Below are 13,902 nucleotides of genomic sequence, written 5' to 3' on the forward strand. Positions count from 1 at the left end.
ACCGCGATCTAAGATGCCTGGTACAGCTCACGCTCCGTGAGGCACCCCGTGCGACCGCAGCAAGCCCCTCGTGACAAAGGTTCCTCCTCTCTAAAATACGGAGGCTCAATCGGGTGGCTTCCAAGGTCCCTCTCGGCTCCACAGAGAAAGGGAAGAACTCACTTGTGATTTTTCACCTAATTTCTTCAACTTTAAACGCCAGCAAAGACAGTCATACTTTAAAGACTACTAATCGTAGCACAGCCCGATCCTGACAGTAGACAAGATGCAGGGGAAAGGACAAAATGGGAAGAAAGAAGCTCAGCCAAAATGATGGCTGGATTCGTCCAGGGTCTACTTGCCAAAGGACTGTGGCAGGCTGGTCGGGGCAGCCTCCCTCCTGCACGGCCCCAGTCCCCCTGACACTTCCGGTCCAGCCCTCTCTTCCTTCCGTGTGTGAACCTGAGCATAAGTGACAAAAGAAATAACGTTCTTTTGAAGGCAAGGGCACATATGCATTGGAAATGAAGGTTGGAAATGAAAGCCAATGGAAAACATATTCGCATTTTCATTTGAAGGACCAGAAGAAGTAATGACCCCTGAGATGCCAGCTTGGACCCACAACTGCTCTGAACTCAAAGTCTTGCCCGAAAGCCTTGGGAAATTTCTCTTGGCCTCCAGCAGACACAGCCAGCCAGTCTCCCACAGGCTCAGAAACTGTAAATAAAGGAGCAAACACAGCAGGCTTCCAGTGGGGTGTCATGGAAACTTAAAATAGCCTTTGGGAATGGCTCAGTTGAGTAAGGGGTCTGGGACGCACTCCTCACCTGTCATCAGCCACCCTCCTCCAGCCAAAGCACCCCGAGCAGGAGCTCCCCATATGAGGTCCAGTCTCTGGAACCCCATCCTCCAAGGACCAGCCTAGATTCAGGCCTCGAAACCAGTGATACCTCAGAATGCATTGCCATGGGGGTGTATGCTGGAGGCTGTCCTCTTCTTCATCTTTAGAGGGTCCCAGGGTCACATCTGAGTATTTCTCTGTCCCTAGTATGGCGACATTAAAAGTAACTACAAAGAGGCTACTTGCTTGGTAAATAAATCCAGGCCCAAATCCAGAGGGGACCCCCCCCCACACCAGGAGGAAATGATTTCACATCAGGCACGTCATCCACATGGGCCCAGGGGTCTGTTCTCACCAGTCCCATTCCACTCACTGTTCGGCACCTTTACCTAGAGGCCAAGTGGAGCCTGGCGAGGCTGGGGTGTGGGAGTAGGGGTATGGGGCTGCCCTGAGCCAAAGGTCCCCTCCTTCTGACGAGGATAAAACAGAGCAGAGAGAATGAGAGGGCTGCAGGCCAAGGCCAGCGGATGGGGAGGCCAACCGCTGGCACCGTGGAAAGAGAGAAGCTGGAAGACTGAGCTTTACCCTGAACGGCGGGCCCTGCCACGACTTTTGATGGCAGGATTGGAAGGTGGCCTCCACAACTCTGGCCGAGAGCAGGCACCCGAAGCCCGGGTAAGACACCTGTGCCAGGTGTGTAGGCGTGTGGAGACAGGGCCTGGAAGCCGGCGTTTAAGTAACCCGACACCGCGCAGCTGGGAGAGGGGCTGGTCCACATCCCGGCAAGGCACACGGGGATGCCTTTTCACTAAGAAAGGCTCTCTTTGTGAGGTTGCATGATGAATTTGAGAATTACCTTGAGGGGCACAGGAGGAGAAGGCCAGACCAGCTGAGGGGGACACAGAGCATCAGGCAGGCTGCAGTTAAAGGAGCCGGGACAGCAGAGAAACACAGAATGCTTCCTCTTCTGCTGAACTTTGACTGCTTTCTCCCTGAGGGTCTGGAGAGAAATCAATTTAAACAGGTCCCTAATGGCTAAGGATGCATGAAGTGCAAAGGGGATGGGGCCTCCTTTTTGCAAGGGTGGTTGCCTGGGGGAGAAAAAAAATAAAAGCATAACTCAGTGACCGCAGCAGAGATGCCCTGCAAGACTCATGTTCTCCGTGCTTTCAGTCTGAGTGACGGCATTCTGTCTGTCCCACTCCATTAAATTCCAAGGAAACTTGTCAGCCACGGCTCCGACCCAGAGTCTGGCCCAACGCTGGTCTGGAGCGTGGAGACAGCAGAAACAGAAGCGAGACCTTGCACATTCCAGGAAACCAGACCCCCATTCTAATCGGTGCTGCAGCTGCAGATTCCAGGGCAGAGGGGCCCGTGCAGCTAGGTTTCTCTGAACCCTGCAGGGAAAACGCTCAGGAGAGAGAGGCATCACTTGGCTGTGGCCAAGGCAGCCGACTGAGGTCTAAAATCCACCTAAAAGTCCTGTACATCGTCAGGGCCACCGTCTGCAAATCTAAGTGAGACAGATCAAAACAGAAAAGACACAGCTTTGGAATCAAGCTTCCCATGGCCAAAGGCCCTCAGCCCTATTTTTGTCAAAAGAAACTGAATTCGCAGGTAGCAACTGTTATCTTTTTTAAAGATGCATAATTGGATGATGGACCACTACACTCTCTGTCTTTTGCAGAGAAATAAAGAAGTAAAATTCAGGAGAGTTACGTGTGACCCATTTCTCTGCTCCTAATGAATAAAGGAGGAAGGCGGGGAGGAGCCCGGGAGCCTGGCCTCAATTTCCAGCCCACACTGGCACTTCCAAGGCCTGGCAGCCCCTGGCTTTCCGGTGCAGTCTCTCAGACGGCTCAGAGTGGGAAAAGCTCGCCTGACGCCAGACCTCAGACTGCAAACCCGTCCCCCATATCCATGGGCCCTGAGCGAGGGACTGTCTGCAAGGGCTGGGACCAGGCTGCTGCCGGTGATGCTGGAAAAGACTCGGGCAGGTGAAGTGAAGGAGAAAGACAACCCAAACAAGTCTAAGACAGCCTCTCTGGAGGAGGAACAGCTTTCAGGGGGCACCCGGCCAGCTGGCTGTCAGTCATAAGCACGGCCCAGTTCTCTGCCGCTTCAGCTTTACCGGTAAAAGATGCCTTTTCCAGAACAATGCGTCTATGTCTAAAGGTGCCTGTCATTGATAACCGCTTTTCAGTCTCACTGGCAAAAAAAAAAAAAAAGTCCTCGCTTGCATATTCACGGTGAATGCTTGGGTTTGCTGGGTATTGTTGCCTTTAATAGTTTTTTTCTGACCTGTCGGATGTTAGAAAAAAAAGTTTCCAATCAGTTCCACCACACGATTTCTTTTTTCAGAAGTCTCCTGAACACCCGAAAGATGTGTCTATTATTATCTTTGGGGAAACAGCTGACTGCTCAGCTCACAAAAACACTATTAACTTTCCTCCTGATAAGCATCTGGCTCCAGTCTTGACCTTCCCAGATTTCTCAGCTGGGTTCCCTTCCTGCTCCAACCCCTCCTGGTTGTTATGTCTGAAGTGGCCAAGGCGGCGCAGGCTCCCGAAGCCTCCAGCTGCAAGCAGCGGGCTGGGAGGTGACGGGTCCATTTATTAAGGGTCTGGGGCACACTCCTGAGCTGTCAGCAGCCACCCTCCTGTAGCCCTGGTCGGGGAGGGTGGGCCTGGGGCTTGGGAAAGTAGAAGGGGGGATGTGATGGTGAAGCCAGACCCTCCGTCCAGGAAGGGGACAGGGCTTCCTGAGAGGTACCCCCTGCCCGTTTGCTGATGAGCACTGTCCTCGAGGTGTGAGGAGGGTAACTTGTAAAACTGAGACAAATGTCAGAAGGAATCTGTGGCTCAAGTGAGAAGTGAAGAGTGGGTCTTAAGACGCAAGACAAGCCACTTCCCCTCTCTGGGCCTCAGTTACCTCATCAGTAAGACGAGGGGCAGACTAGACCATTTCCGACATCCTTCCCAGCTCTGTAAGTATATAAAAACTCTGATCTATCCGCTTTAAAAGGGTGAATTTTATGGTATGTGAATAATATCTCAATAAAACGGCATTAAAAAAAAAAAGAAAAAAGTCACTGTTTCTTTTTACTTCTTTAATGTGGCTACTAGAGAATTGTATTTTATATATGTCGCTCCAGTTGTATTTCGGTCTATGTGTAACCAAACAATCGAATAAACATATTGCTCACTTTTCCAAACAAGCACAAACAGTCTGGCCTCCTCCTGCATCCTGGCCAGAGCTGGCATCCGGGAGGCTGAGTGCAGAGAGCCGTGGGCTGGGAATCCAGAAACTCAAGACTCTCAGTCACAGCCTGGCTTGTGACCTCGGGCTTTCACATCCCTTCACTGGTCCTGGCCCCTCAAAGAGAACACAAGTGTTGGACCAGATGACCTGACGACCACACAATCCCCTTTAGGTCAGACAGTCTGTAATTACAACTCCATCCGCAGGTAAAATCAAACTTTAAAAGTTCTCATTCTACCCCCAACATTGCTTATCTCCTAAAAGCAGTCAATCTGGGAATAAAAGTCACTTCAAGACAGACCAGGTAACTTACTGACTGAGTAGAGTGACCGGTTTGGTACCGTCCTATTCCATTTATCCTGAAGGATTTCTTTTGGGAGAATTTCTTCTTGGCTTCTTCTGCCCCAGCTGTCAGTGACTTAGGAGGTGGGTAATTCTATAGCTGACGGCAACGGATATGGGTACAACCCCCTGGAAAATAATTTGGCAACCCCCTGGAAAAAAATTTATGGCCCTTGGCATACACCAAGGGCCATAAATAAACCTTAATCTTCCATCCAGTCATTTCACTTCGTAGTATCTATCCCAAAAGAATAACCCTAGATTCAGAAATAACCACGAACACAAAAATGTTTGTTTTGGGGCAAACGTGGCCCAAATGGACACAAAGAAGGACTAGTTAACCAAATGGTGGCAATGCTCGGGACAGAAATGATGAAGCTGCTGGAATAATGGTGGAATCCTGAATCTTTTTTCTTCTTTTATTTTTGATGTGATTAAAGTTTATTTATAACTTTCAAAAACTGGCATAGTGCAGTATGCCATCAAATGTATAAATGCATTTCCCATGATGTCCAAACAGTATGGTGAAAAGAGATTAAAAAGAGTCTTTATGCTGAGAGAGGAAAATCTTGGTATATTCATCCCAAAGAAAATCAGACCACAGCTTAAAAGACATTGAAGCTTCTCAGCCCTGATTTATCTGCTGTGTCCACCACTATATTTATACTAATTTTTTCTTTTTAGCAAGAGCACTGTAATTATGGCTCAAGGGCATTAATAGGTGCTTAGAACTCTTGAAAGGAGAAGTCAGTCATTATATGGAGAGCTTTTTGGTCATCTTCCAACCCAAGGAGCTTATTTTTGGCGGGGGTGGGGGAGGAGTTTTCTTTAGCATAATTTTGTAATGGGAGACTAAGTGAAAGCACCCACTGTTTCTGCCTTATGGGAATCGTGTGCATGGACCCCAGCCTCTCCCAAATAACCCCCTGCTTTATCAGGAAAGTACAGCTGAGGAGGGAAGGGCTCAAGGGCTCTGCCTTGGGCCTCAGGATGGAGCCCACACTGGCCCACCATCCTCCTGCCCCGATGAGCTAAGCAGCTTGTGAGAGCCGTGTTCCCTTTGGGTGCCTCTCTCTGAAGTGAAGGGCTGGGTTATGGGACCTGCGAGAACCTTCCACACTCAGATTTTGTGCGCTGGGATTCTGTCCACAGCCAACTGGTGTCTTTGGCCAGTCAACAGCGTCTCTGCGAGGACGGAGGTGTCCTTGTCCACAAAATCCCAGAAAACATGAAAATGGAGAGCTGATGTGGTTAGAGATGGGTTGTGGAAGGTGAGGGCACAGCTGTATTTTTCAGAGGATGAAGAACTATATGGCTGACCAATGGCGAGTGCTCCAAGAGAAGAGCCTTGGATGAGAGTGTTACAGGACCCCACAGACAGAAAGGGATCAGTGCGCATGGGGCCCTTCTAGATGGTCTCAAACTCTTGCCCTTCCTCCTATACTTTCTGTGCTATTATCAGACTTCTCCTCCTGGGATTTTTCCGAGGGCTGAACACATTGGGCTACATTTTCCAGAGCCAAAAAGGTCAAATTGGTGGAGAAATGTCAAACTAGGACCTAAGAAACCCCAACTCAGGCCATTTCTTGACCAGTAAATGTTCAATAGAAACTTAGCCTGAAAACTCAGCGTGCAGACCACAGGCTCCCTAGTAAAGAGCACGCGCTCTCTGTGGTGGAGACACAGAGATGGTTGTGTGGTCAGAACCCAGGTTTCCAAAAACTAGGAGGCCATAAAGAAGACAGCAGTTCAGGGCTCCAGAATAGACTCGAGACATCAACATCCATCTTCCAGGAACTGACAGACCAAGCAGGCAGAAAATCAGTAGGATATAGTTGACCTTATCAATCCACTAGACCTAACTGATGTTTATGAAACACTCCACCCAACAAGAGCAGAAGATTCTGCTGTTCACATGGAACATTCACCAAGAGAGACCGCATCCTCGACCAGAAAACACATCCTAACAAATTTAAAAGACGACAAAAAAAAAAAAAAAGAAAGAAAGAAGAGAAATCATGCAAAGCATGTTCTTAGACCACAGTGAAACTGAACTAGAAATCAATAACAGAAGGCGAGCTGGAAAACCCGCAAGTATTTGGAGATTAAATAACACGCTTCTAAGTAACACCCGAGTCAAAGACATCTCAAGAATAATCTGGGAGTGAGGCAGACTTGGGTTCAAATCCTGGCTCTACCTCCCTCTACTGGGTAGCCTTGGACAATTATCAGTCACTTCTTGGAGCCTCATCTCTTCCCAGCTGGAGAACGGAATGATACCCCTCCCTCCCTGGGTGGCGGCGAGGGAAGCACGAGTTGGGCCCGTCACACAAAGAGCACAGTGCCCAGCTCCCAGAAAGCACCCAGTGGTGGTAGCTCTTCTGGTCACTGTTCCTACCACCTGGCTGTCCTGGAGAACACTGTCGCTGTCCCCCCCTCCCCCAGGCTAGCTCACTCTCTGCCAGAGAAAAGCAGATGTGACTGCTGAACGTTGAGCCTTCCCTCCTCTGTATCCAGTTGGCAGCCATCGGCCTGGACAACCCTAACTGGCAGAACCCTCTGTGTCCATCCATCCCCACCGAGCAGGGATGCCACTTGGAATACTGGCACCAAAGAGAGAGCTCTCCTAGTCCTGGGGTGTGAGATGACTCAACTGTTGGATGATCTAGTAAAATCTCGCCTGAGACTATGTGAAAGGGAAGTCTACCACAAATCTCACCAAACTCTCAGAAAAAAAATAATAAAATAAAATAAAATAAAACAGTTTATCAGGCAGACAGGCCTACCGTCTTCTCCTTGAGACTTGATGGCACAACTAATGAAAAAGATGTTTCCTGAGGTTTGAAAATACGGCACAAGGCTCTGACTCATTAAGACAGGGCTTATTCAAGTTTGAAAATTATCGAAAATTCCAGCCACAACAATACGCCCTCTGAAACCACCATGTGCCCAAGGAAGCATGATTACCTCCTGGTGAGGGACCAGCTGCTGTCACATGACGCTGTGGAGGACTGCTTTCACAGAACACACTGACTTGACAATTTGTCCTAGGAATCGAAAATAATAGGGTATCCGTGGGCTCCCAAACTTTTATTTTTTTTCCTTAAGATGTGACAAATCTTTCCTTGTGAGGAATTCCCAAAGCATGGAAAACAAACTAAGCATCATTCAAGAAGGCCTTGGGGCTGCCATACACTGCTCTCTCCTGCGCGTCACATACTCTAAGGAGGGTTAATGCGATGACATTTGTGAGATCCCAGGCATTCCAGGCCTGCAGCTCTTCTTACAAGAGGAGTCACACACGTCTCAGATGGTACAGACAACGCCTGGGGGTTTCAGAGGGTGACGACAGGCAACGTGGTGTCTCAGTCTCTCTGCCCAGAGAAGCTTTTCTAACATATTTGTTGGCAAACCCCAAGTCAGCCTCCAGGACACAGGTCCCGCATCACCCTCCTTCTCTGTGACGCCTTCTTTAAGCCACTCACGCACCTTATCCCCAGGGAGACATCATTACAGCGCTTCCTCTACTGAGCAGACTCCGTGACGATTATGATGATGATGATAATTATTATTATAGCTAACACTGATCCAGCTCTAGTAATGCACTGGGCACAGTTCTAAGCACTAAGTTCATATAATGAGGTATTTCCATCTTTCAACCATCCTATGGCACAGGTATGTACGCACCATTATTTTTATAATGATTTTACTGATGAGGGAACTGAAACTTAGAGAGTTTAAGTCACATACGAAAAGTCACCCCTTTAGAAAGTGGTGATCTGACTCCTTAAGCCGGGTGTGATATGACCTACCACGAACTTCTTGAGATCATGGGCTACCCAGCCTTTCTCACCTCTGATTCCTTCTATCTGGACCTTCTAAGTACACAGAAGGTGTTCAATAAATGCTCTGAATGAACTTAGAAATAGAACTCATGTCACTAATTCCAAAAGCTGAACTCTGCCCTTCCAGCAGCAACAGACATGCCTCTTCAATGGGAGCCATTTGGGATGGCTACACTTCTCATTTTCTCTGCTGACATTAATTTTCTCTCTTTTTGTTAATGGCAGAGAAGACGGGGAAGGAAGGAGACAGGGCTCATGAGGGATCTCACTCCAGAGGACACATGCAGCCCAGCCTCGGAGCCCCTGGGAAACAGCAAGGGCCACCGGGTTCAATGGAGCTCACCTCCTGGGGCTGGGCATGTCACCACAGTGGTCATCTGGGGACTTGCAGCAGCCAGCACAAAGCTGCAGTACAAGGCAACCAGACCCAAGTGGGCCACAGGCATTCAACTCGAACCTTGGCTTTAACCATCAATAACTCAAGAAAAAGAAATAACTCTTAGAGAAGCCAGCCCAGGCTTTAAAACAAGGATGAGGTTACCACAATTCTTCAGAGACTAGTTTTCTTACAAGAATCACACACCATTCCAGCTGGAAGAGCCCTCAGAGATCACCTGGTCCAACCCCCTCACTGTTGAGGCTCTGAGGGTTCGGGGGCCGGTCACCTGGTCAGGTAACAGCCTAGGCAGGGTCAGAGGCAGTCTCCGCCTGTCAGTCCCTCCAGCCCAGCTGGCCTTCCAAGGAACCCTCACCCACTGCCAAGCTTGATTTCGTCTTCAAATTAAGCCTCACCATAGCTATTTATTCACTTGAAATATAAGCTCATGGAAAGTCTGATTTCTCAATCCAAGGCACGGAACGGCATCCAGGATCACACAACTCCAGATGGACTCAGAATCCAGCCCTGCAGTCCCGAGGCTGTCGGACGTCTGACCACACCTAGCTCATGGTTTCGCCATGATCACTTACTGAATGCAGTTATTTTAAGTGCTCATGCAATCTATTCACAGCTCCTCTGGATGGAACGAAGTTACTCAGACGCTTGGCTTCTATACGCTTGGCTTACTAATTTTACGAAACCTTAATATTTTAACTCTTTAGCAAGACCAACTGAGAACAAAAGAAGATAACCAACCAAAGTGAGCAAAGCCTTATAAACTATTCAAAAGACATCTAAGCCAGTGGTGGTTCTTCACCAGGAATGCGTGGCCGGCCTGCCCCTTCAGAAGCCCTCCCTTGTCAGGCCTGGGGTGAGACCAGGACGCGGAGTTCCTGGGCTTGGAGACCTCTGGGCTCGGGGCTGCTGGGTTTTTTTTTGGCGAGGTGGGGGGGGGGGGCGGCGGCGCGGGTAGCTTTCCTGGAGAGGGTACTAGGAGGAGAAAAGGACTAGGCTTCTTATGCTTGAGGAGTCTTTTTCAGGCCTCTTTTCTGGCTTCCTGTCCTTTTTTCTGGCAGAAATCTGCTACACATACTGGCTAGTTCTTTGCAGTGTCTGGAAATCCGGAGGAGCCTTTCTCTGCCCAAGAGCAGTTTGGGGCCCGGGGCTCTGGTTTGGACGCATCTCTGCTACAGCCGCTTCTGCTTTTTTGCTTTTTTTTTCAGCAAGGGCTGCCTTGATAGCAACTGGGGGCAACGTGTCCTCAGACTCCTGTGCCTGCGGAGCGAGAACTGTGACGTGTCCTTTGTTTCTGTTCATCTCAAGGCCATGGCCATCTGGAGCTCTGTTTATTCCAGCTATTAGCTTCGGCTTAGCTGGGGTTGGCTTATAATCTCGGTTTCTCTGTCAACAGCACAGAGTGCTTATGAATGGGCTGTGGACCAGATGCACGGGTTCAAGTCCCAGGCAAGGTACTGCTCTGTGACTCTGTCTCCCAGCTGTAACCCGGGGAGGATTACAGCACGCCCCTTATAAGGCTGCTAGGAGGATCAAACGGGTTAACACAGGCCTGGCACAGAATAAGCACGAAGTATATGTTAGCCCTTATTATCAGACTATTAGTAATTGCAATTCCTTTCTTTTTCGTAATCCCCTGACCAGTATAGAGTTTTTGCTTTAAGCTAATCCAAACTGCCCCTGGTGGAAGACGACAGCTCTTTTGATCTCTGGTATAACTGGACACTTTCCCATCCAAACCCTGACAGCAGCATTGATTTCTGAAATAGATGATTTGCCTTCATTTCCAGAAGCATGATTAGAGACCCTCTCTGAAGTCTCTGGGAAACAGCTTACAAATAAAAGTGCTTTCTTTCGAATGGTGGCACATTCCGCCATCCAAAGATCCACTGTGGCTCCCAAATGCTGCTCGCCAGCCTGTCCTACCTCCCTTGCCCTCGCTCTCCGCTCCACACAAACCCTCTTCGTGATCTCGTGAATCGGGGAGCCGATCCTTCCCCACGTCCTCGGACGGCTCGCTCCAACTCCAGGCATCCAGAACGACAGCGCCCCCTCCAAAAGGCCTCGCATGGGCACTCCAGCTAAAAGGGTGCTCCGGCCAAGTCTCACGGCTGGAGCACGCGGCCAATGCACAGCATTTAACAATGACATCAGGTGACCTGCTGTGGGCAGGGCTTCGACTGAATGAAGTCTTGGCTCCCAGGCTCCTGTCCTCAGAGGTACCTCCAGGAAGTCAAGGGCGGAATGCTAGATGGGGGGAGAAGGGCGGCAAAAGTGAAACCTTCCGTTGAGGAAAGACTGGGCGGCCGTGTATCTCCAGCACCTCTGGTTTCTTCCTTCGTTCATTTATTCATTCAACAGCCCCCCACGCATCTGCCAGGTGCCCCCTATGTGCCAGGCAGACACACACACACACACACACACACACACACACACACACACACACACAGTGCTGGATGCACCGTAGAGCTCAGTAAATATTTGCAGAAAGAAAGAAGGACAGAGGAGAACAGCTCTGCACCCTCTGTCTCCCCCTCCTTTCTGGGCCACCATGCTCATCCTTCCGTGGCTGTCCCCTCGCTGGGTCTCCTGGGAGCCGCTGCGGGCCTGACAGCTAGTGGGAAAGGACCTGTTTCCCTCCACACACACGGTGACTATTAATGACCTGAAACTTACTCAGTGACTCCACCTCGCTGGCAATAAATTCGGTGCTTGAATACTGCCAGTTACTCAGGACCCCGTGCAGCGAGACTACAAACAGTAACAGCTGGCTTGTTTTTGACAAAAACACACAATGTGCTTTTTTTATAGTCATCACCTCACACCCAAACTATTGCACTAGCCCGAACCCCGTGCCCTGGCGTGTTCTGCATCCTACTGCTAGCTTTGTCCTACCCAGGTGTTTTTGGTTATTGTTTGGTTTTTTTTTGTTTTGAGCTGCCCTGGCTCAAGAACATCTGAGAACACTTTGGCCCTGGGGCTCTGCACCACCAGCCTGGGTCACACCTGATGCCCCCCACCCCAAGCAACCCCAGCCACACCAATCTATTCACCAAACCAGGCTTGGCTCAGCCTGACCCCTGCACTCCATGTGGGATGCACTCCGGGCCCTCCCCAAACTTCCTTTACCCAGCCTGACCTCCCTTCCCCGGGCCTGGGGTTAAACACTGGGTTGCTTCTGAGTAAGGCTGTCCGGGTTCCAATTCCAGCTGAGTGGCCTTCGGCAAGTAGTTCAACCTCAGTTCCCCCACCTGTAAAACGGGAATGACAGCAAAGGCTCCCTCCTCTCGAGGCTGTGAAGGCCGAGTGCAGCCACATGTGTAACACACCAGGCACACGGACTGGGGCACAGAGTGGGCACCCAATACGCACGCGTTGTCACGCCCATATCTCAGACTCTGCAGGTTCACTTCTCTCTGGAATATCTCTCCTCCACCCTCTAATTAGGCTGTTTCCTGTTTCCTGAGCTCGGAGGCTGGCTCCCTGCTGCCGTGCTGGCGGAATACACAACCTCCGTTTCACCTACGCTGCTCTGGCACCTTCCTCTCTGTGTCGGCCAACCTGTGCCAGGCCCTAGTGCTGGACCGTTTTCCTACAAAGAAAACCTAGAGCAGCCCCCTGCGCTGGGCTCCCCTCTTTCCCTTTCCACGCACTGCCCGCGGTGAAGAAGCACCGTGTGGCTGCAACCAAGTGCACTGCCAAGCAGGGCTGGCCCATCCCCACACCGCTGGATTGGCCGTAGCTGAACTCCGTATTGTTTTTCCACATGGTCTCTCTGACTGGAGACGAGAAGCATCCCTCTAGAAGGTCCCGCGAGAGAGTTAGACGATTGCTCCACCCTTTGCCCCATCACCACAACCTCCCCTTGCCAGGCTGGGTCTTGTTGATAGAGAAAAGAGGCTTAAGGAGGGAGAGGGGTGCACTTCTTCCTCACCCCTAACCCTCTCCCCTGCGTCTGCATTTTTTGTGATCCAAAGCCACATTCAGCTTGTTCAAAAAGAACCACTTTCATTTTTGTAGGGTTGGCTCAAAACACGGGAAGCAAGGCGGCAGCAACGCCGCTGCACCGCCTAAACTGGTGCCTGGCCAGAGCGGCTGCGGGTGGGGGTGGGGGGGGCGGGGAGGTCACCTGGGGAGACTGGGGAGCCTGACGGGCAACACCGTCCCTTTCAAATAAAAAGTCAATGTTTTCAACGACAGTATCCGAAATAAAAATGAATGCATGGTTAATTTTAAACGGGGGAGGCGGGGGGCAGATGCAGAGAAAGAAGGGAAAGCCACAGGAATTAGACCCGGTGGTCCCAAAGCCTCAGACTCACGCAGCACAAGGCACCTTTTTCAGCCCCGAACTTCTCAACTCTCTTTATGTCCACATTCCGGTCTTGTTTGTCCCCCAGGCCCCGGCGCGGTGTGGTTCCCCGCGGGGCACCCAGCAGCCGGCCAGCGGGCAGGATGCCCCGTCACCCTGGCTCCGGGCTTCTGGACAGAGCGCGTCCAGGACCCGCCGCGCGCGGAACAGACCCTGGGCGAGGCGCAAAGCTCGGTTCCGACGGAGCCCGCGCAACGCTGCCACCGCGGGGGCGGGTGCCCGCCTCTGCCGGCCAGTGGGCGCCCGGAATACCCCGCCAAGCTTCGCTGCCCCTCTGCCGGCCCGTCCGTCCCGCGGGGGCAGGTCGGGGCCGGGAGGCGGAGAGCAGGGAGCTCCCCGGAGCGCAGTTACCTTGGCCGCAGGCGCCGCGCTGCAGGACGATGACCGGCGGCCGCTGCAGCCTCTCAGAGCGGCGGCTGGCGGCGCGCAGCCGGCACAGGTTGGCGTAGGTAGTGGCGTCGCTGCCGCACACCGGCTCGCTGCTGGAGCACACGCAGAGGCCGGCCTGCGCGCGCCGCCGCACCGTGGCCGAGGCGGGCACGCCGAAGGGCACCACGCACTGCAGCCCTTCGCCGCACGGGCCCTCCTGCAGGCCGCACTCGGCCCCCTCGGGCGCGCCGCACACCTCGCAGCAGCCGCACGCGTCGCGGACGCGGCCGCCCTCGCAGTGTCCCGGCGGCGGAGCGCAGCGCGCGGGCTCGCAGCGCTCGGGACACCCGGCCGCGCCTGGCGCCGCGAACAGCAGCAGCAGCAGCAGCGGCGGGAGGAACGGGGCGCGCGGGGGCTGCATGGCGGCTCCGACGGCGGCGGCGGCAGGCTGGGCGAGGGCGGGAGAGCGGCGCCGGGGAGCGCGCGGGAGGGACTCGGGGCC

General features: G+C 52.0%; 1 protein-coding gene across 4 annotated transcripts; it reads right to left on the reverse strand.

Moving 5' to 3' along the window:
- Positions 1-202: 202 nt before the first annotated feature.
- LOC114484610 (serine protease HTRA1-like) lies at positions 203-13,848 on the reverse strand. Of its 4 annotated transcripts, XR_008616237.1 has the most exons (4): positions 13,383-13,848; positions 1,677-1,820; positions 807-1,023; positions 203-441 (listed from the first exon to the last, which is right to left on the reverse strand). XR_008616237.1 is itself a non-coding variant. In XM_055081282.1 (3 exons), exons 1-3 carry the CDS (start codon positions 13,819-13,821, stop codon positions 219-221), a joined length of 756 nt encoding a protein of 251 aa, XP_054937257.1. In that variant the 5' UTR covers positions 13,822-13,848; the 3' UTR covers positions 203-218. The 4 variants fall into 4 exon arrangements, 3 of the variants coding, with proteins under 3 accessions (XP_054937257.1, XP_054937256.1, XP_028337750.2); XM_055081282.1 differs by lacking the exon at positions 1,677-1,820 and having other exon boundaries at positions 930-1,023; XM_055081281.1 differs by lacking the exon at positions 1,677-1,820.
- Between the last annotated feature and the right edge of the window lie 54 nt (positions 13,849-13,902).

Source organism: Physeter macrocephalus, chromosome 20, assembly GCF_002837175.3.
Source record: "Physeter macrocephalus isolate SW-GA chromosome 20, ASM283717v5, whole genome shotgun sequence".
NCBI classification, from domain to species: Eukaryota; Metazoa; Chordata; class Mammalia; order Artiodactyla; family Physeteridae; genus Physeter; species Physeter macrocephalus.